At 31.6% G+C, this 24,649-nt stretch overlaps 1 protein-coding gene and 2 long non-coding RNA genes across 3 annotated transcripts in view; 1 reads left to right on the top strand and 2 right to left on the bottom strand.

Annotated features, from left to right (window-relative positions):
- LOC143062698 (obscurin-like protein 1) overlaps positions 1-24,649 on the bottom strand; it is a 198,541-nt gene that overhangs the window by 145,722 nt on the left and 28,170 nt on the right. The window contains exons 10-13 of the mRNA XM_076234448.1: positions 20,949-21,209; positions 9,876-10,136; positions 7,459-7,719; positions 3,014-3,274 (exon numbers count right to left, since the gene is read on the bottom strand). Of these exons, the coding sequence (XP_076090563.1) occupies positions 3,014-3,274; positions 7,459-7,719; positions 9,876-10,136; positions 20,949-21,209 (1,044 nt within the window). The remainder of the gene's footprint in view (positions 1-3,013; positions 3,275-7,458; positions 7,720-9,875; positions 10,137-20,948; positions 21,210-24,649) is intronic.
- LOC143062080 (uncharacterized) lies at positions 4,244-5,274 on the bottom strand. Its single transcript, XR_012974531.1, has 2 exons — positions 5,012-5,274; positions 4,244-4,669 (listed from the first exon to the last, which is right to left on the bottom strand). It is a non-coding gene; the product is annotated as an uncharacterized LOC143062080 (long non-coding RNA).
- Positions 11,739-19,082, top strand: LOC143062694 (uncharacterized). Its single transcript, XR_012974813.1, has 4 exons — positions 11,739-11,852; positions 14,836-14,977; positions 17,815-17,919; positions 18,741-19,082. It is a non-coding gene; the product is annotated as an uncharacterized LOC143062694 (long non-coding RNA).

The following is a 24,649-nucleotide window of genomic DNA, read 5'->3' as shown; positions in this document are numbered from 1 at the left end:
CCCATAGTGGCTTTATTTCTTGACATACAAGGAAATAAAATACAAAATGCATACAAGATTCAAATGAGAAGATTTTTAAAGTTAGAAGACATAAACAAATATTGTAAATTTGTCCTAAAGGGCAATAAGTCCTTATAGGGGTCAATTGACAATTTTGGTCAAGTTGACTTATTTGTAGATCTTACTTTGCTGAACAATTTTGCTGTTGACAGTTTATCTTTTTCTATTATGATTTTCAAGATAATAACCAACCAGATGCTCTGCAGGGTGCAGCTTTATACGACCACAGAGGTCGAACCCTGAATGGTTGGGGCTAGTATGGACACAACATTCAAACTGGATACAGCTCTGAATTTGGATTGTGATTAAATAGTTGACATAGCATAGGTTTCTGACACAGAATTAATGTGGTCTAATGAACTTAAAATGTTTTTTTTGCTTTTGAGCAATTCACTATGCTGTTGAATATTAATCCTTTGATATTTGAAGAAATTTCTTTTTCATTTCTGAAATCTGAAATAAGTAAAATTGAACCCCACCAATTTTTTTTCATCTCCCCCTTTCCCTTATTCCAAAAATGATCTCAATTCAAATTTCTAATGGAGTTTTCAACAATAACTACTCATTTAAATACATCAAAAAATATGAAATGTCATACAGTCATGATTTAAGTTGATTTGACTACTATTCTGGACAAAGAAAGATAACTCCAATGCAACATTTTAAATTGGCAAATTTCCAATGAAGTCCATTAAACTAAAGGTTTTGGCAAATTTCCAATGGAATTTATTAATAAAAAAGTTTTTGGCAAATTTCCAATATACATAATTTAAGAGTAGTTTAGGTCAGCTATTAAAATGAGTTTCAATTACCAACCTTACACTGCTTTTAAATTATGTTTTGTACTTAAGTAATTGTCCATTAACCTGGAAACCGTTTTCCCCCCATTTTTGCACCTTATTCCTTTACGGTTTGAGCCATAACTCCCAGAGACAATTCTTACCATCCCTTTGTGGTATTCCAATATCCAAAATCTGGTTAGATTCATAATATCAAATAACCCCAAGAATTCAATTTTTGAAATCAAATAAAGTTCAATTTTAGACCCTTTAGACCTCAATGTGGACCAATCTGATAACCGGTCCTAAATATTAAAAATCTAAATACATGGTTAGATTCAGCATATTGAAGAACCCCATATATTAAATTTTTGTTGAAATCAAACAAAGTTTAATTTTGGACCCCGATTTGGACCAACTTGAAAACTGGGCCCATAATCCAAAAAACTAAGTACATATGTTTTTGTTAAAATCAAACTAAGTTTAATTTTGGACCCTTAGGACCTTAATGTAACCTTAATTTGGAAACGGGACCAAAAATTAAGAATCTAAATAGATTTTAGATTCGGTATATCAAAGAACCCCAATAGGTCATTTTTTGATGAAATCAAACAAAGTTTAATTTTGGACCCTTTTTGCCCCTAATTCGTTGGGACCAAAACTCCCAAAAGCAATCCAAACCTTCCTTTTGTGGTCATAAACTTTGTGTTAAAATTTCATAGATTTCTATTAACTTATACAGTAACTAAAGTTATTGTGCAAAAACCAAGAAAAATGCTTATTTTGGGACCTGTTTTTGGCCCCTTATTCCTTTTGTGGTCATAGACCTTATGTTAAAATTTCACAGATTTCTGTTTACTTATTCTAAAGTTATTGTGCAAAAACCAAGAAAAATGCTTATTTGGGCCCTTTTTGGCCCTTAATTCCTAAACTGTTGGGACCAAAACACCCAAAATCAATCCCAACCTTTCTTTTAAGGTCATAAACCTTGTGTTTAAATTTCATAGATTTCTATTTACTTTTACTAAAGTTAGAGTGCGAAACCAAATGTCTTCGGACGACGACAACGCCAACGTGATACCAATATAGGACCAAAAATTTTTCTATTTTTGCGGTCGTATAAAAACAGAAACATTTCCTAAAAATACCAATATAGGGGCAGCAACCCATCAACTGGTTGTCGGATGTGTCTGAAAATTTCAAGGCACATAGATCTTGACCTGATAAACTTTTTTTTAGTCAGATTTGCTCTTAATACTTTAGATAATGTGATATAAACCGAAAACTGCATTTGACCCCATTGTTCTTTTTTTGGTCATGGTGGCCATGTTCATTGATGGATAAAAAATTCAGATACAATTAATAAACTAGGTTACTAAAGGAACATTCATTTGACGTTTAGAAGTATTAGGCACAGTAGTTTTAGTAAAGAAGATTTCTAAATAAAAGCAAACATGAAGAACAAATTGTGTAAAATTGTCTTTAAAGAGCAATAACTCCTTAAGGGGTTGATTGACAATTTTGGTCATATAAACTCTTTTGTAGATCTTACTTTGCTGAACATTATTGCTAATTACAATATATCTTTAACTATTATAATATTCAAGATAATAAAAAAAACTGCAAAATTTCCTTAAAATTACCAATTAAGAAGCAGCATCCCAACAATGGCTTGTTCAAAAGTGTGAAAATTTGAGGGCTGATAGATCAGACTAATTGAACATTTTTACCCCATGTCAAGATTTGCTCTAAATGTTTTCGTTATTACAACAGACATCTTTGATAGAAAAAACATCAATGCTCTTAAGTCTCATGCAAATTGACTTGAGCATTTTCATGCTTATTTTGCAGCATTTTCCTTAAATGTATTATTTTTTCCCCTTGATCTTTACAATTTTTGCCAAATCTTAGGCATTTGATTCATGAACACTTGACAGCCCTGTAACTTTACAATCATTTTTAAAACACACATGTTTAGAGCATAGTTTTTACATCTCAACTTTTATCAAAATTGAAAAGTGTAAATATTAAAAAAAATATACTATTTTGGCAAAAGAGGTGGTGAAAAAGAAAATTGACTCCCTGCGCTACATATATGGAAACCCTGCATATGACATTAAAAACAATATCTAAAAATAACAGCTATATACTTGATTAAATTCTGCTTAGATTACCTTCCTTTACTATTAATTGTGCTGAGCTATTTTTATCCTTAATCTGACATGAGTACTTTCCACTGTCATAAGTCGTAACACTTTTAAATACTAATTTATGAATTCTTCCTTCAACTCTTTTATTTATAGATTCAGAAGGCTTGAGCTCGTTTCCATCTTTGCTCCATATCCCTTCAATGTTTTCTTGTTTTACCTCACATGTTAATGTAACTGGATCACCGTGAAAGCAAGTCTGGTCTTTAAGTTCTTCAATAATAATAACTGAAATGAAATAAGACAATTTGTATCATCAGTCATCATAAAGGGAAATAAAAGAACTGACATGTTGAAAAGCTTATTTCAATAACATCAATTTTAATGACAAATATGACCTTGGTTTACACTAGTACTGGCAGTCACCAGTTTGTGAAGAAATAAAAATGTGGCGATTTGAATTCATTATTGGTGAAAGAGTTTGGTAAAAGAAATATGGTGGTTTTATTTCTATCTTGTTAATATCATTTCTGGTTTCTCTGACTTTTTCCCTGATAGGACAATACTGGTATTTCACATTCAAACTAGTCATACATTACGATTTTGACAGAAATCAGAAATTAACTGATTAAATTTGATATAGCTATCTGTAACAATGGGCTAAATGATAGAGATGTTGATTGTATTGTTAAATTAAATTGTGTGGCTAAATGGCTTCACATGTCACCTCAAGGATTTTTTTCAACTGTGATAGAAATAACATCAATGCTTGTCAAGTCTACCATTAATGCAATTTGACTCAAGCATTTGTATGCCTATTTGACAGCATTTCCCTTAAATGTATCATTTTGTCTCCCTGAACTTTACAATTTTTGCCAAATCTTACACATCTGCTTCATGAAAACTTGACGGCCCTGTAACTTCACAATAAAAATTTGAGAATAGTGAATTAATATGGGGGCAAAATTGTCTAGCAAGGACTACCACAAAATGAAGTATCTGTGAAAATAAGTTGGTTTACAGTATATTGCCATTTTATAGTATCTTTTAAAAAGTCAATGTTCATTTGTACATTGCAGGTTAATAAATAGATATGATCATACATGTCAACCTCTGACAATGGGAAATCATGTCATGACATGACATGACATGTCAAAAAGCGTGTGAAAACGCGTGACGTAGATGCGAACTTTTTAATATGAATGTGGTAATGTTCATAATTTCACATACAAATTTGTTAATATACAAAAAACAATATATATTCTACTGTGAACTTTTATTGTATTAAACAGTGGTCTCTTATGTTGTTTTTAAAGCACCACCACTAGGCACATATTCAAAACAACTGCCAGTTTCAAGTTTAGTTGCATTTATTTGATAACAGCATACAACAATGTACCATATAAATGTAACATAGTCAAGTTCTGATCAGAATTCAGTGTCAATATTTCTTTATAATTGAAAATGCTCTCCCACAGTAGGAATTGATAATTGAAAGAATGTTATGTTGTTTTTTTGGCAATGTAAAATGTCATCTATTATCTCTGCCATTGCTCCCATTGCTATTGCCTGGTCAAAACTGGGTAGTTCATCAGAAGATAGCTGGTACTATGAGAGCTGATCCAACAGTTCTGTGATATTGTCATCCCCATGGCCTGTAGAATCTGTTGGCTATATTTGAAACTGAAATTAAGAAAGAAAAATGTTTTATAAATTTGATTTCCATTAAATAAACATGCTACATTGTATTTCTCCTCTCACATGTATTGTTTTTGATCATTGCAACAAAGAATGCACAATACGTTACTTGTCACTCGATCATTACAACTCGAACTCCAAAATATAATTTATAAACATTGAATCTTGTGTTATAGTAGTCTCAGGTACACATCGTTTTGAATTAACAATCGGCGCTTTAGACGACGGTACAGGCCTGAAAGTGACCTCTTTCTGTGAAAGTTTCCCCTGTAAAGTGAATTTGAAAGAAAGTAACAAAATCTTTAAAACTAATCACAAACTACTTACCTTTTACTGTTTGTCCATATAGAAAAATAAACAATACGGCAGCCAAATAATTACTTTGAAATTTTCGGTATTTATCGCCGACTAAGGAAAAAACCCGAGAATAGCGATATCACTAACGACCACAAAGTGAAAAGAACGAAAATGCGTGTAATTGCGTGTAAAGTGTTGAAAAGCGTGTACACGCCATGTGACAAAATCCTCGCGTGTAAACCATTGAAAAAGCGTGTATTACACGCGAATATCATGTCACTTGACATGTATGGATATGATGAATTATAATAGATTACACAACAATGCTGTAAATAGATTTTTAGTTAGCAAGTAGGAAAATTAAAATAAGAAAAATATATTTGTGCAAGTTGGCTAATAAATTGAACATGGCAAACAAATATCATTTTGGTAATAGAGGAAATGAAAAAGAAAATTGACCCTATGGAAACCCTGTTATGACATTAAAAACCATATCTAAAAATAATCAAAGCCTTAAAGGCTGTAAAAGCAATTGCTGCCATGTTAATGTTTGGGGACTTTTATTTTTCATCCACATATATACAAGAATTAAACCTGACATGAGTGTTGTCTAGTTAAAAGTAAGAAGGTTTTAACTTTATATAAATAAAAGACTTTAGCAGAAAGTCATTTTTAATATGTTTTATATTTCACAAGGAGACAACACGTTTACCAGGCTAAAGTTGGGGTCAAATATACATGTGCTGAAACATATAACTCAAAAAGAAATCATCATGGATTATCCCCTGGTAGTGTTTGTAACTTCCTTGGCAATAATTTCCTTTATTGATTTAATTTTAACAATTTTCATTATTAATTTATATTTAACCATTAACACAAATGATTAAGTTAAAACATTTCAACTTTCCAGACACAAATGTTAAAAAACGGGAAAGAAATAAAATATCTTACAAGACATAAACATGTAAAGAATAAATGTATATTTCAGCTTAATAAAAATATTTTCATAATGTTACTTTGTCATCATTTTTAAAACTAAGTTCCAAACATTATTGCTCAGTTGATATGTGTCCTTCTGATGCGGTACGAGCACAGGCACTTGTTTCTATCCATAGGAAGGTTGATTATCCATATAAATAGTTTTATATGGATAGTCGACCTTCCTATGGATAGAAACAAGTGCATGTGGGTACGAGATAACTACAATTCTCATGCAATCCCGAAAAGGGGGGTCATCACAGACAAACATGACATTAAATCCTTATCACTGAACTAATATATATATTGTATAGGGGCTAGCTGAAGGACGCCTCCGGGTGTGGGAATTTTTCGCTGCATTGAAGACCTGTTGGTGACCTTAATTCTGCTGTTGTATGTTTTTCTATGGTCGGGTTGTTGTCTCTTTGACAAATTCCCCATTTCCATTCTCAATTTTATTATACGAACAAGAACAAACAGCTCTACGTTGCTTTGATATTTATCAATTTTCAGGAAACATTGCGAAAAATGATCTTCAATATTTCGAAAACATGTGAAATAAAATTGCTAACACGGTGGACCTTCGAGTGTCAACAAACGTAGTAGACTTGTTCACTGAAAAGACGAGGATAATGGTTTCATCTGACATTTGTTATGCAAACCCAGTTTTGATCATGATATTTAAAAAGACGTACTTTTTTTCAATCTATGTATTAATAAACTAGAAAATTCCAAATTGTAAATATCTCTTCATCTGGACCGACTTGGCATCTACTACGTTTGGACGGGTCCATTTCATTAGTAAGGTGATCGATAAATATTACGGAGTTTTGACAGAAAAGGAAAACGAACTTATTGTTATGTGTTTTCAACAAGGGTTTCGTTCCGCTAAATTATTTGCGCAAATAAAGTTTGTCTATTTTTAGATTACAGGTAATAATTTGACACTACGCATTAACCTGTGTAGTGATTTTGATTTTACGATAAATGTATGAATGAACGATAATTTTATGAATGAACAAGAGCACCTGACCTCTTAAAGAAACACAAATTAAACATAAAAAACCGTATTTATTAGGAGATAATTCAGTTAAATTTTCAATACTAAATCAACAACTGAAATGAATCCATATTTTGTTGAAACATCGTACGAACGGCGGAAAACGGAATCGCATTTATAAAAATGTACTTTTTTTCACTCGGACTTCTATGTTATTTGATAGTCAAACGGTTGACCCTTTAAATACAAAAATACATCTACAAGAACATATTCTGAAACTTCTTAAATCCACTAACTTTTTTTTAAAGTACAAGCTATGTATTGCATTAGAAAACATACATAGGTGTTAAAGAATGACTGACCAGGAGCCTGTTTAACAAAATACTATGGCTTGATCTGGGCGGAGTCTCTGATCTGGGTCACAAAGATGGCCATACGCGACAGCATAAAAGCAATTGCTTTAAAAACTATTAACTTAATTAAATTCTGCTTAGATTACCTTCCTTTACTATTAATTGTGCTGAGCTATTTTTATCCTTAATCTGACATGAGTACTTTCCACTGTCATTAGCTGTAACACTTTTAAATTCTAATTTATGAATTCTTCCTTCAACTGTTATATTTATAGATTCAGAAGGCTTAAGCTCGTTTCCATCTTTGCTCCATATCCCTTCAATGTTTTCTTGTTTTACCTCACATGTTAATGTAACTGGATCACCTTGAAAGCAAGTCTGGTCTTTAAGGTAATCGAGGATAATAACTGAAATGAAACAAGCATTCAGTGAGTATTTCCTTTCAATGTTGACATTCCTTTCCTTTAAATAACTTTACACAGACAATACATGCATTATTCATCTCTAGCTAAGAGAATAAATTAAAATTCACAATGAAGTTGAATTATTCAATTGCAAGTGAATAATTCATCATCAATGTTTCTTAGCTTATTTTGACAAAATTGAACCATACTGACTGCTAAAAGCGAATAATTATTTCACTATTTGGCTTTCATTAATGATTGACCAAATTAATCATACTTAAGATTTTTTGTGTATCTCATAGCTAGTGCCCCTTTAAGGATTTTTTAAAACTTTGATAGAAAAAACATCAATGCTTTTAAGTCTCATGCAAATTGACTTGAGCATTTTCATGCTTATTTTGCAGCATTTTCCTTAAATGTATTATTTTTTCCCCTTGATCTTTACAATTTTTGCCAAATCTTAGGCATTTGATTCATGAACACTTGACAGCCCTGTAACTTTACAATCATTTTTAAAACACACATGTTTAGAGCATAGTTTTTACATCTCAACCTTTTTCAAAGAGGGTGCAGAGAAGAAATCTGATGTTATGAAAAAACATGTTCAAAAGTAAGACAAATCTCTGAAAAAATCCTTTTCACCTTCAAATGCACGGAAAGTGTCAAATTAACTAACCAAAGATGAGTTACTGTGTTCGCAGAGGTCAACTTTGATGATTTCATTATTCAGCCTAAACCAACAAATTTTTTTGCAAACAATTAATTTTTACGACTTTTGCAAGTATAAAAAATAACACAAATACAATTTCTTGTAAATATGGTAAACTTGGATCTTTCAATAATTAACTACATCTGGTGAATTTGATATTGTGAATTGATTTGGAGGCAAAATTGGCTAGCAAGGACTACCACAAAATGAAGTATTTGTGAAAATAATTTGGTTTACAGTATATTGCCATTTTATAGTATCTTTTAACCAGATGCTCTGCAGGGCGCAGCTTTATATGACCGCAGAGCTTCAACCCTGAACGGTTGGGGCAAGTATGGACACAACATTCAAGCTGGATTGTGATTAAATTTCTATTGACTTATACTAAACTTATGGTGCGAAAACCAAGAAAAATGCTTATTTGGGCCCCTTTTGGCCCCTAATTCCTAAACTGTTGGAACTTAACTCCCAAAATCAATCCCAACCTTCCTTTTGTGGTCATAAACCTTGTGTTTAAATTTCATTGATTTCTATTTACTTATACTAAAGTTATAGTGCGAAAACAAAGAATAATGCTTATTTGGACCCTTTTTGGCCACTAATTCCTAAACTATTGGGACCCAAACTCCCAAAAACAATCCCAACCTTCCTTTTGTGGTCATAAACCTTGTGTTAATATTTCATAGATTTCTATTTACTTATACTAAAGTTATAGTGCTAAAACCAAATGTCTTCCGACTATGACGACAACGACGACGAGGCAGATGACGACGCCAACGTGCTACCAATATACGACCAAAAAATTTTCAATTTTTGCGGTCGTATAAAAAGTCAACGTATTTTTGCGTCGTATAAAAAGTCAATATTCATTTGTACATTGCAGATCAATAAATAGATATGATGAATTATAATAGATTACACAACAATGCTGTAAATAGATTTTTTGGTTAGCAAGTAGGAAAATTAAAATAAGAACAAGAATGTGTCCCCAGTACACGAATGCCCCACTCGCACTATCATTTTCTATGTTCAGTGGACCGTGAAATTGGGGTAAACCCTCTAATTTGGCATTAAAATTAAAAAGATCATATCATAGGGAACATGTATGCTAAGTTTGAAGTCGATTGGACTTCAACTTCATCAAAAACTACCTTGACAAAAAACTTTAACCTGAAGCGGGACAGACGAACGAACGAACGGACGAACGAACAGACGGACAGACAGACGGACGGACGAACGGACGCACAGACCAGAAAACATAATGCCCCTCTACTATAGTAGGTGGGGCATAAAAATATATTTGTGCAAGTTGGCTAATAAATTGAACATGGCAAACAAATATCATTTTGGTAATAGAGGTGATGAAAAAGAAAAATGACCCCTGTTATGACATTAAAAACCATATCTAAAAATATCAGCTATATACTTGATTAAATTCTGCTTATATTACCTTCCTTTACTATTAATTGTGCTGAGCTATTTTTATCCTTAATCTGACATGAGTACTTTCCACTGTCATAAGTTGTAACACTTTTAAATTCTAATTTATGAATTCTTCCTTCAACTGTTATATTTATAGATTCAGAAGGCTTAAGCTCGTTTCCATCTTTGCTCCATATCCCTTCAATGTTTTCTTGTTTTACCTCACATGTTAATGTAACTGGATCACCTTGAAAGCAAGTCTGGTCTTTAAGGTCATCGAGGATAATAACTGAAATGAAACAAGCATTCCGTGAGTATTTCCTTTCAATGTTGATGTTCCTTTCCTTTAAATAACTTTACACAGACAATACATGCATTATTCATCTCTAGCTAAGAGAATAAATTAAAATTCACAATGAAGTTGAATTATTCAATTGCAAGTGAATAATTCATCATCAATGTTTCTTAGCTTATTTTGACAAAATTGAACCATACTGACTGCTAAAAGCGAATAATTATTTCACTATTTGGCTTTCATTAATGATTGACCAAATTAATCATACTTAAGATTTTTTGTGTATCTCATAGCTAGTGCCCCTTTAAGGATTTTTTAAAACTTTGATAGAAAAAACATCAATGCTTTTAAGTCTCATGCAAATTGACTTGAGCATTTTCATGCTTATTTTGCAGCATTTTCCTTAAATGTATTATTTTTTCCCTTTGATCTTTACAATTTTTGCCAAATCTTAGGCATTTGATTCATGAACACTTGACAGCCCTGTAACTTTACAATCATTTTTAAAACACACATGTTTAGAGCATAGTTTTTACATCTCAACCTTTTTCAAAGAGGGTGCAGAGAAGAAATCTGTTGTTATGAAATAACTGTGTTCCCAGAGGACAACTTTGATGATTTCATTATTTAGCCTAAACCAATGAACTTTTTAGCCAGCAAATAATTTTTACAACTTTTGCGAGTATAAAAAATAACACAAATATAATTTCTTGTGAATATGGTAAACTTGGATCTTTCTATAATTAACTACATTTGGTGATTTTGATATTGTTAATTGATTTTGGAGGCAAAATTGTCTAGCAAGGACTACCACAAAATGAAGTATCTGTGAAAATAAGTTGGTTTACAGTATATTGCCATTTTATAGTATCTTTTAAAAAGTCAATGTTCATTTGTACATTGCAGGTTAATAAATAAACTCATCATAGATACCAGAACTAAATTTTGTACATACGCCAGACTCGTGTTTCGTCTACAAAAGACTCATCAGCGACGCTCGAATCCAAAAAAGTTAAAAAGGCCAAATAAAGTACGAAGTTGAATAGCATTGAGGACCAAATTCCTAAAAGTTTTGCCAACTCCAGCTAAGGTATTCTATGCCTGAGGTAGAAAAGCCTTAGTATTTCAAAAATTCTAAATTTTGTAAACAGTTAATTTATAAATATATAATATATCAATGATAATTCATGTCAGCATAAAGTGCTGACTACTGGGCTGGTGATACCCTCGGGGAAATAAATCTCCTCCAGCAGTGGCATCGACCCAGTGGTTGTAAATAAACTCATCATAGATATGATGAATTATAATAGATTACACAACAATGCTGTAAATAGATTTTTTGGTTAGCAAGTAGGAAAACTAATTATAAAAGAGAGAACAACAGTAAATCACCAAAAACAAGAGGCGACATGTTTAATAGCAGATTCACAATCACGTAAATAAGTATTGTTGACCCTGATTCCGTGCCATAGCCACACATATATATACTATTTAAAAAGACTGTAACAGTTAAACATAAACTTCATAATCATTTATTTAAGGGAGGGTAAAAAAAATCTAAACTTTTTTTATATACTAATTTATATAAAACTATTATTATTTTTTCTTTCTTAGGTTTATCAAATATGTTCTTTGGTGTATGATCAGATCCTGTATATACTATAGTATAGACCTAACAAGCTTTTAAAAGAAAAGAAAATTATGTTTTAGGTAAATATAAATGATGCATACATTGTATATATATAGGATACATTGAGTTATTCAAAGACATTTTCCAAACATGTCTACAAAATTTATCATTTACTATATATATATTACTTTAAGGATGTTTGCTTGTCATGTTTTGTGATTTTTGTCAGATTATCAGAATCCTCAGGTTTTATTCATTTATCGCTTTAAAAAATTCCCCCAATTGACCCCCATTTTTCTTTCTATAAATCTTTTAGATGTAAAACTATATGCCATCTAGCTGTCATGTCTGGAAAAGTCTTATAAAATCTTTGTTATTTTTTTAATAGTTTTTATACGACCGCAAAAATTAAAAAAATTTTGGTCGTATATTGGTATGATTTAATAGTGCAGGAATAAACAGAAATCTGCAATGACTGAATGTTTTCATCTTCGAGTTTGGTATAGTGACTTAATTACATCAAATTATACATGTAGTGTCCCTTCGACATGATTCACGTTCGCCCAAGCACCTGTTTGCCCATGATCGATTCGCCCTGATTTTTTTTATATGTTGTCTACTTGCATAATGTTTATTATTTGAACAGAGTATGGCAAAGAATGTTGAAAATTTCGGCGAATATGTGTATTGCTGCAAACAAAAAATTATTTTCCCTTTAATTTTGTTTAAGTACTTTAATATCTTTATTGATATTTGTTTACTGTTACAATTCATGCACTATTATAACAGAGACATACATAATCAATAAACTTCTGTTTGTTGTCTCTTTGACATCATTCCACATTTCTATTCTCAATTTTATCAAAATACTTTTCATGTTTTACAATTCGTATACATTGTATGTACAAAAAATGTACATCACTGTTTTTACTCATTTTTGACTAGTTTATCAAAACAAAACGTAATTTACGGTCTCACTAATTAGCGACAAGAAGAATATTTGTTTATGATTCAAACCGATACTACATTGTACATGTTGTACTACATGTATCTTATCTATGATTAACTCAAAGTCATATATATATATAGATAACAAAACACTTGCAGTTTAATATCACATACATTTGTACATGACACAGGACAATAGTTATCACATACATTTGTACATGACACAGGACAATCACTGACAAGTTTCAAGACTTGCTAGCAGTAACTGAAAGCCAGCACAAATACCTAATCTGTCGTACACTCTTATTCTGCAGGTGGCTGCACCTCACTTTTTACATTAGATACCATTTAACGTCATATCATAAGGAAAACAATTGTGTTGATTTCTCTTAATCAAACATATTTGGATAACAATTTATAGAAAACTACCAAAAGGGCCAGGGGATTTCCAGTTAGGGCAGGGAAATGTTCCCATACATTTTTGTAAGTCTTGAACTGGCAAAATGGTATGAATCAATAACCACGATAACTACAACAAGACGATACAATATAAAAAAGATGTGGAATTGATTGTCAATGAGACAACTCTCCACAAGACACCAAATGACACAGAAAGTAACAGCTTAAGGTCACTGTACAGCCTTCAACAATAAGCAAAGCCAATATCACATACTCAGCTACATTTACATGTATGGAAGGTCCCAAAATCACAAATGTACATGTAAAAAATTAAAACAAGAAAACTAATGGCTGAATTAATAAACAAAAAAATGAACAAAAAACAAATATCATTATGTAACAAACAAAGCAACAAAGAAGAACCACTGAATTACAGGCTCCTGACTGGCACATACATATACAGAAAGTGGGAGGGGGGGAGGGGTTAAACATCATTGACGAACCCTCACCCTTATAGATATATTTATTTTAGATTATGACAAGCAGTAACAAGTTTACAAATGAAGCTCTAGATATTTTGTTCAGAAAAAATAACTTCAGATGTTTTATTTTTGCAGAGCTATGTACTAAGTTCATGCAAATAATCAGTTTATTTCTTTTTTTGGGGTTCCATGTATATATGCTTGAAGATATTGATCTGATTATTATCATTTATCATGATTATTGTATAGTATTTCCATGACAAGTTGCATATCAAGTGTAACATTTGTTTCAGTTCAGACTATTTTATTTTAGCAGAAACTGATCTGGAATTATGGTCCAAAACAAGCATTTTTCATGTTTCATGGCAATAAATTGTGTATGTGTAGGATCTCTATAAAATTGTACCACTTTGTACATGTAGCATTGTAAGTTCCATACCTCAAAAGGAAGATTTGGATTACTTTTTGGGGTAATGGACTAAACCTTTTTATAATTATGGGTAAAAAACAAGGATTTCTGGTATCCAAACATAAAACCCTTGAATAATATACATGTACATTGTGCATCATTTGTATATGTTCATACATCTGAACGAATATATAGATATAAGAAGATATGGTATTATTTCCCTTCACCCAAGATTAAATGACATAGAGGTTAACATATTATAAAACTACAGGTCACAGTACATCCTTCAACAATGAGCAAATCCCATACAGCGTACCTTTCTATGGATCTCTATGAAATTGAGCCTCAAGGTTCGATACCAAAGTGGTAAAAATATAAGATCAAAGGGGTTTATTATTGAAGTGTAAGGGAAAATTGTATAAAAATCAATTCCAAATGGTAACAATTTGAAAACTAATTTAATAATGACAAAAAGGGGGAGGGTCTTCAGTTACTATTGTAAGACAACAATCATGACAATGAATGGGATGACCTGCTTTTAGTTATTGTGCCAAATTTAATCAAACTTTGCCTCAATCATAAAAAGGGTATCTAATGCTATTAATTGTGATTTTTAAAACAGTGAAGACAGGTGAGCAACGCAGGCTCGACACAGGCTCATGATCATGATATTTGATACATGTAGATAATTAGTAGTGTGACCACTGTACAATTCCAAGTCTAATACAAATAGAAAGAAATTCATGGATATTATAAGCTAATTGTTTGCAAAACTCTTTGAATAGTATTGTGTCCACATGCTAAATACTGTTTTCACCCTTTCAGCAATATAACAAGGAATGGACAGAGGAGTTGACTATGGATTATGACTGATACTGGAATGAAGGAACCTATATGCAGTGTCAAATGACTCCATGCCTGACAGTCCATTTTTACATGTACATAAAATGTATGTTGACAGCCAATGGTAAGTATTAATCTTCATCATACATGTACAAATGTATATACAATGATTGTATGTGCATCTCTGAGACTTACATGTCGCTGTTGTGTGGCTTCATTACTGACCAGAGACTGATAATAATTAGATTATCCTTTATTTTATCTTCAAATATTGTGTACTACACAGCTACTTTTGCATAGGTACTATTTCTGTACTAAAATATGTAGTACTGGAAATTTACTTTAATTAGTACCTATGCAAAAGTAGCTGTGTAGTAACTACATATATGTACTTAATGACTTGCATTCATTTAACTTGTAATAATTATGATGCAGCATCCAACAAAAAGTGAGCTTTTCTCATCACTTGGCGTCCGTCGTCTGTAAACTTTACAAAAATCTTCTCCTCTGAAACTACTGGGCCAAATTTAACCAAACTTAGCCACAATTATCATTGGGATATCTAGTTTAAAAAATGTGTCCAATGACCCAGCCAACCAACCAAGATGGCCACCATGGCTAAAAATAGAACATGGGGGTAAAATGTAGATTTTGGCTGATATCTCTGAATCCAAATCCTTTAGAGCAAATCTGACATGAGGTAAGTTTGTTTATAAGGTTAAGATCTATCTGCCCTGAAATTTTCAGATGAATCGGACAACTGGTTGTTTGGTTGCTGCCCCTAAATTGGTAATTTTGAGGAAATTTTGCCATTTTTGGTTATTATTTTGAATATTATTATAGATAGTGATAAACTGTAAACAGCAATAATGTTCAGCAAAGTAAGAAATACAAATAAGTCAGCATGACAAAAATGGTCAATTGACTCCTTAAGGAGTTATTGCCCTTTATAGTCAATTTTTAACAATTTACATGAATTTGGTAAACTTGTGTAAATTTTTTAAAAATATTTTCCTCTGTAACTAAACATTTCTAAAGAGCCAAGTTTATTATGAATAGAGAAAATTGTAAGTAGCAAGAATGTTCAGTAAAGTAAGATCTACAAACACATTACCATCACCAAAACACAATTTTGTCATCAATCCAATTCTGTGTCCTTTGTTTAATATGCACATAGACCAAGGTGAGCGACACAGGCTCTTAAGAGCCTCTAGTTACCTTGTATGCTGACTATTGGGTATGGGCTTTGCTCATTTGTGAAGGCTGTAAAGTGACCTATTGTTGTTAATGTCTGTGTCATTTTGGTCTCTTGTGGACAGTTGTCTCATTGTCAATCATACCACATCTTATTTTTTATACTTAATGATGATTGTGTACCGGTACATGTATATCTATGAATTCTGTCAGATTGTGGTATTAAAAAAGTTTTGAGTGTTTAGCACATATATATATAGAATGTCATTGGAGTTTAGATTAATTTGATTTCTGATAATGGCAGAGTGTTTTGAATATTAATGACATTGCTTCATAGTGCTGATCAGATTACCTGTAATTGATTACAGGTATATACAATGTACATGTACGTGTTCACTGCTACTTTTGCAGGTACTATTTCTGTTCTAAAAAATTATAGTACTGGGCATTCTGTACATGTATTTTACAGTACTTGTCTATTTCAAATTTCTTAAAGTAATGATTTTCCAACATGGAATATTGTGATCACTGTGGGTATTATTTCTATACCAAATTTTATTATTTCTATACCAATTATTTTAGTACAAAAAATACAGTACCTAAAATTACAATAATTTTAAAGTTACAAAATAGTACTGAATATTAAAAGTGGATTTCCAGTAATACATATTTTTTGTACAGTCTCAGAAATAGTACCTATCAGTCTATGCAAAAGTAGAGGTGTACATTTTTTATGCCCAACCTACGATAGTAGAGGGGCATTATGTTTTCTGGTCTGTGGCTCCGTTCGTCCGTCCGTCTGTGGTTCCGTTCGTCCGTCCAGGTTAAAGTTTTTGGTCAAGGTAGTTTTTGATGAAGCTGAAGTCCAATCAACTTGAAACTTAGTACACTTGTTGCTTATGAGATGATCTTTCTAATTTTTAAGCCAATTAGACAGACTTTTGACCCCAATTTAACGGTCCACTGAACATAGAAAATGAAAGTGGGAGTTTCAGGTTAAAGTTTTTGGTCAAGGTAGTTTTTGATGAAGCTGAAGTCCAATCAACTTGAAACTTAGTACACTTGTTGCTTATGATATGATCCTTCTAATTTTAATGCCAAATTAGATAATTACCCAATTTCACGCTCCATGGAACAAGGAAAAGGATAGTGCGAGTGGGGCATCCGTGTACTTCGGACACATTCTTGTTTTGTATATGAATAGAATTTTGAAGATTGAAAATTTTTAGTAATTTAAAAATAAGGAGATGTGGTAGGATTGCCAATAAGAAAATGATCATGATCAGCCATGTTCAACATGAAGCACCTTCAACAATGAACAGAACAATACAGCTGTTAATGATCCTGACAAAATGTGCAACAGTTCAATCTAGAAAACTAGTATTAGTCATTTTGCTAGTGATGTTAACTTATTGGTTGTAAAAAAAAAATCAATTGTTTTCTCTGTTAACGTTGCAGTCTGTGCCAAACTGACTAGGGTATGTCTGACCGAAAGCGAAATTTGATTTTTTTCCTCTTATGTCTGTATGTCAACCAAAAAATCTAAAAATTTCTGTGAGTGTCTGACCTAATTAACCGATTCACTGCTCTTGGCAAATATTTTTTACAACAGTTGGTTGTGTGATTTTGACATATATCTAAGGTAAATGAATTTTCAGTTGTATTCCTATTTTTTTATTTGGAAAACATTTATCAGGTTCAGGGCTTATATATTTATAATAATTAATCATGTTAATGGAATTTAAATTTTAAGAATTACATTTGTAGCTCCCAAGATGTAAGTGGAAGCGAAGCTATACAATTAAATGAATGAATTGATTGGATATACATGTAGAGGAGACCCTAGAGCAACAGTACATGTAACTTAAACTGGTATGTATTTGTTACAGTATTTGTTGTCAAAATGGTATATAACAAAAATGCTGAATCCTGGCATGCCTGTGCAAATTTAAAAAGGAGTCCACACAAACTGACAAAATAAAAAAAAAATACTATCAATCAACAGATCAATGTTAAAGTTAATCTGCTATATATATGTATGGAATTAGGCATTTAGTTACCATTTTTCAGTCCATATAAATTTATGAGAATATAATTTTATTATCTGTATTTCCTAGGATTTCAATTCTTATTTCATATTGATATTCCAATGTGTTATGCTTGTTGTTTGAGGAAAATTATCAAAAGAGCTTGACCAAGATTAAACAATTACTGGTATCATGAATCATGCCATTTTTGTCTTGTCTGCAACTGATTGTATAGTGTACATGTCTGTCTGGGCAGGGTTCATCTTACCATGACCTGATATTCATGGTTCATTGGTCAATAATAAGTTTCATATTTTGGTCTGTTTGTTGTACACTATATACAAGCTATGATTAATTAAGAGATCAACTATATTTGGTGTAGGTAATGATTGCAAGGTGCACATGTCTGTCTGGCTTGGTTTTTCTGACCTTGGACTTGGTATTATTTGCTTGACAGTATTTGTTTTATGGGTCATGATTGGTTATTTTAACTGGGTAAATAATAATCACCATCAAATCACCAATTGATCATGTCAAAGCTTAAAATACAATACAATTATCTCCTTTTATAAGTTTGATAAATCATTGGAGATTAAAAATGTTAAATTGATGTAATCTTTTTTGCTTGACTACAAATACAAACATGCTGATTTTGTTATATTACAGGAACTGTAGGAAGTATTCCAAGAGTCTGATTGCTAAGTATGCATTACAGGATTTTATTATTGGAGCAACATCTTAGGAGGATAAGTGGAAATGTATCAAGGAATCCTTGGGAACAAAAAGCAATTGTATGCAGAAGAGGAGTCTTAAACATTATTAACAGAGTCAAAGTAGTGGTGTATTCAAAAGTGTGAACCAACTGGAATTAACTATTGTGTATATTTTTTCAACCTCAAGTACTTTCAGAATTATAATACAATTCAAATTATTGTGTCAACATACATGTTACAGTAAAAAATGAAAATGTTTTAAAATGAATTTTATATAAAAAAATGAAATAGCAAATTTTTTTAGCTTATTGTGCAGCCAAGCTTTGAGATCAGCATTATGCATTAACCTTAAGATCAGGGTTAAAATGAGAAAAACAAACAATTTTTGCATACATGTATATGAAATAAGAAGTAAATGATTGTAAATTACAGAGAGACTTTCAATATGGTACATTTGCATATCAGCTATATTTCACAGAACTTTCTATTTTAGTTTATTAGTACAATAGATATGAGGTAAACATCAATCAGACAGCAATGAATACTACACCTGAAGGCATTTAGGTTCTAACATGCAGTCCTCAACAAAAGACTGGTGTCTTAAAGATATGCCACGATCTATGAATCGAGAATAGCCATCAACATCAAATTCTTTGAATATTTTCTTTTAGTTAAGATGAAATTTAATACATTCACTGAAACGCTTTCTGGCTTTAAATGGGTACATGCATATGTTGCGAGGTTAACTGTTTTTTCTTCTTTAAAACCTTCTTAAAAAGAATTGGCATCTTTTCCATATTATGTGATTGGTTTGTATCAAAACTGATGACCACACAATATGACTTATTCATACATACATAATAAAAATCAACTGAAATGAAATATACATCAGTGCAAACATCTCCTATAAAGTCCATAAATCATTTACAAATAAGGATTGAGACTCCAACACAACCAAAATAGTTCTAGGAGTGAACTAAGGTGCCCTGGATATTATTTATAACCTGTGATGATTTTATTGCTTTCTTTGTTTAAGACCAACAACATTTGGAAACAAAGAAATCAGAAATAGGATGGAAGTATGAACACATGGTCAAGACTAAGAAGAATGTTAAATTAGCTCAAATCCTGTGAAATTTGTGTGATTGAGGCTGAATTCACTTTAATTTTTTTTTAAAAGAAGCTCGATTCACGTTAATTTCATGTGAAAAGTTCACGTGAGTTTCACGTGAAGGCTCAATTCACGTGAATTTCACATGTAAAATTTCACGTGAATTTCACGTGAAATCTCAATTCACGTGAATTTCACATCAGATTCACGTGAAATTGACGTGAAAAATTTCACGTGAGTTTCATGTATAAGCTCGTTTGAGGTGAATCTCACGTGAAAAATTTTACGTGAAATTCACGTGAATTTCACGTGATATTTACGTGAACAAAATTTGCCTGTGTATGATTGGTTAAAAGTGTCCGCGTGCAAACCGTGTATATTTGATATTAGGTTAGTAGGGAGGCGGGGCTTATCTCATACACGGTTAGTAGTGGAGTTACATCCCTTTATATTCCTTATTAGGTAACAAGGGGGCGGGGCTTATTTCATACACGGTTAGTAATGGTGTTATGTATCTTTATAAAAAAGAAAACGGGACTGAGAAAAAATCTTAAAAGTTCCAACAGACAAAAAACATTGATGATTAAGATTGAAACAAATTCATAAAACACATTTAAACCTTACAAGTCGGTATTGTTGGCATCTGTTTTTGTAGGATCAATGGAAGTATTTTCTTAGTGCTAACAGTATTGAAGACTTGCTCATTTTAGAGAATCACTAGTCTTAATTTCACACGTTAAGATAGTCGGTAAGATAAATTCGTTACATAGTGAGCTATTGACGTAATACGATATATATGGGGTCAGTAAATTCCATATGGGGATTCGAGCTTCGCTCTCACCCCATATGGAATTTACTAACCCCATATATACCGTATTAGGTCACAAGCACACTATGTAACTAATAGAACATGGCAAACAAATATCATTTTGTAATAGAGGTGATGAAAAAGAAAATTGACCCTATCATGCCTATGGAAACCCTGTTATGACATTAAAAACCATATCTAAAAATACAACTATATACTTAATTAAATTCTGCTTAGATTACCTTCCTTTACTTTTAGTTGTGCTGAGCTATTTTTATCCTTAATCTGACATGAGTACTTTCCACTGTCATAAGTTGTAACACTTTTAAATTCTAATTTATGAATTCTTCCTTCAACTGTTATATTTATAGATTCAGAAGGCTTAATCTCTTTTCCATCTTTGCTCCATATCCCTTCAATGTTTTCTTGTTTTACCTCACATGTTAATGTAACTGGATCACCTTGAAAGCAATTTTGGTCTTCAAGGTCATTGAGGATAATAACTGAAATGAAACAAGCATTCTGTGAGTATTTCCTTTCAATGTTGACATTCCTTTCCTTTAAATAACTTTACACAGACAATACATGTTTTATTTATCTCTAGCTAAAAGAATAAATTAAAATTCACAATGAAGTTGAAGGGAAATAATAGAGCTGACATACTGAAAAACTTATTTCAATAACATCAATCTAACGACATATATCGCAAGGGTTTACACTAGCAATCCCCCTTTTGTTAAGGAAGAAATGAGGAATTTATTTGTCTATGGGACACAGATGATGTCCCTGCTTGCATATACCATTATAAATTGACATAACTCAAGAATTGAACTAGATGTGTCAAAGCAACACAAATGGCCCATCCCAAAAAGTTGAAAAACCTGCAATTTCGCAAACATGATGGTAGTCTCACATATATCAAAAATCAGCTCAAAATCTGGAGGCGTATAGAAAAAAAATCCGTTTAACTGTGATTTTCAATAATTTATCAAAGTCCAAATCCCGTTATTTCAGCAAAAATTAGTGGAGCGGAATGAAACTTAAACTTGATCTGTAACTCATCATGGTTAACTCACATACCAAAAATCAGCCCAATATCTGAAAGCATTTAAAAAAAAACTCTGTATAATGGTTTGTTGTGGAATGACGAAATGACAGAATTTCGGAATTTCGGAACTACTGAATTTCAGACAAGGATAAAACAATATGGCACCAACAACTTCGTTGCGGCCCCATAAAAATCAAAGCTCCCCAAATTTGTACTTGATCTGAGATTTATTGTAATAAGCATTCTATCTTATGATAGTATGATACTAAACCCCTAACGGGAGGGATTGTGCCTGATATTCATATGATGAAGACATAATCTTTCAATCAGTTTAATTGAGGTCTGGAGCTGGCATGTCAGTTAACTGCTAGTAGTCTGTTGTTATTTATGTATTATTGTCATTTTATTTATTTTCTTTTGTTACATCTTTTGACATCGGACTCGGACTTCTCTTGATCTGAATTTTAATGTGCGTATTGTTTTGTGTTTACTTTTCTACATTGGCTAGAGGTATAGGGGGAGGGTTGAGATCTCATAAACATGTTTAACCTCTCCGCAATTTTGCCCCTGTCCCAAGTCAGGAGCCTCTGGCCTTTGTTCATCTTGTATGATTTTTAATTTTAGTTTCTTGTGTATAATTCGGAGTTCAGTATGAAGTCCATTATCCCTGTACTAGTATACATATTTTAAGGGGCCAGCTGAAGGACACCTACGGGTGCGGGAATTTTGGCTACATTGAAGACCCATTGGTGGCCTTCGGCTGTTGTCTGCTCTATGGTCGGGTTGTTGTCGCTTTGACACATTCCCCATTTCCTTTCTCAATTTTATTGTTTATAAGTTTCATAACATTTAGTAGGTGCAAACTAAAGGAAACAAACAAATCCAGCACTTTTTCCATATTTAAAGAGGCATAACTCTAAAATTCATAAGTGAGACCACTTAAATTCAATCTTGATCTGTGGTTTGTGGTAATTAGCATTGTGTATAAATTCCTTTACATTTGATAGAATGAAACTAAAGTTTAAAAAGAATGTATAATAAAAATTCAGCTATTTTTCAATTTGTAAAGGGGCATAATTTTAGAACAGTAAAACTGATGCCACACAAATTCAAACTTGATATTTGTTTTATGGTTATAAGCATTGTGTGTATAAGTTTCATAACATTTGGTTGAGGAAAACTAAAGTAAGAGAAAGGAAAAGAAAAAATCAGCAATTTTTCCATTTGCTGAATGTTTTCACTTGTGAAGATTTTGAATGCACCTGCAATAGAGTTTTGGAAAAGAAATATGATGGTTTGATGTCCATCTTTTAAATATTATGTCTTTTCCCCTCATCAGACAATACTGGGATTTCACATTAAACTTGTCTTACACTATGGTTTTGTCAGAAATCAGTAATTAGCTGATTGCATTTTGATAGAGCTATCTGTAACATTTGGCTTATTAATAAACATGATAAAGATGTAGATTGTATTGTTTAATTACAGTGAGTTGACTATAGGTGTTACTGTAAAAGTTTACCTATAGCTCAACCTGTTTTTAAAATTGACAACACAATAGGGACATTTAAATTGACCAGTTGGTATTGTTAGATTTAAATCTACCTTGATGCTACCTGTAAAGATTTTTATTCACCTAACCCAAAGTTTCAGCATGCTTTTTTCCTGAACTTTTTCTTACCTAGGATTATTCTATTAAAAAATTGATAGGGAAGAAAATAGTTTTGGTTTTCATTGTTTTAAATCCCTGATATATATAATTTATCTATTTTTTACCTAAAATTCTAAATCAGTAAAAGATTAAATTAAATATGTATTACTATGTTTGAAAATTAAACTGTTTTTAACACATTAAATGCTTCTTTAAAATTCTAACCCTTATATATAGTATTGTCCAGCTGCCAGTGAAATAAGAAATAGCTGTTCAGGTGTTTACAGTTTAAATTTTCAGATAGATATGTTGTTCATTTCTTCACATGTCCCTTCAAGATTCTCATTTTGGATTATTATTTGCAATGTTTGAAATCTTTTGGTGTCATTGTGCATACAATATTGGATTTATTTTATTTGAATTCACTTCTTAAGATTTTTTATAGCAATTTTGCTTCTTAAAATGTGATGTGTTTTTTTCAAGATTTTATTGTCATGAAGGACATCAAGGAGGAAATAATTCATTCAAACTGTTTTGTGGGGCTTACATATGATGTTGTACATGTAAAATTCGAAAATAAGTTTGGAGTATACCTTGCTGTGTTTTTTCTTTGAAATCTATTATAATATTAGTGGGACTTTTGTGCATAAAATGCTGTGTTCGCTCAAGGAAATTCAAATTTTCATACAATGGGATTTAGTTATTTTAAAGATTAAAAAATTTTAAAACTGGAATTCAAGTAGGAGATATAGTGTGGGTTCATCCAACATGTTTCTGTGGCTTTAAATGTGATTTTAAAAACATTCATTATTAATTTGGGATCTATTACAAACTTAAGATGATTTACCATTTAAATGGGATCTTGGAAATGAAATAAAATGTTGAATTAATGCAGTGGATATAGTCTAATCTAGTGATAAAGTGAAAAATGAAAGTAAAATATTCTAAAATATTCCTAACATGAGGAAATGTTGTAAGTGAATGTGAAATTGGAAATAGTCATTATAAAATTCTGGATCAAATATTGTTTAATTTGGAAATTTATAATAGGAAATGAAATAAAATGTTTACTGTGGATATAGAAAAATCAAGTGATATATAGTAAAAATATAAATAAAATATTACAAAATATTTGTAAAGTGAGGAGAACTATTTGGAATATAGTAATGGAAATGATAAAAAAAAAATTACAAGATTCTGAATTATGTATGGATTCTGCACCTGTTAAATTAGGATGTATATCA

The sequence above is a fragment of the Mytilus galloprovincialis genome, chromosome 2 (genome assembly GCF_965363235.1).
Source record: "Mytilus galloprovincialis chromosome 2, xbMytGall1.hap1.1, whole genome shotgun sequence".
Taxonomy (NCBI): domain Eukaryota; kingdom Metazoa; phylum Mollusca; class Bivalvia; order Mytilida; family Mytilidae; genus Mytilus; species Mytilus galloprovincialis.
The sequence above is the reverse complement of the archived record's forward strand: the minus strand, read 5'-3'. Positions and strand labels throughout refer to the sequence as shown.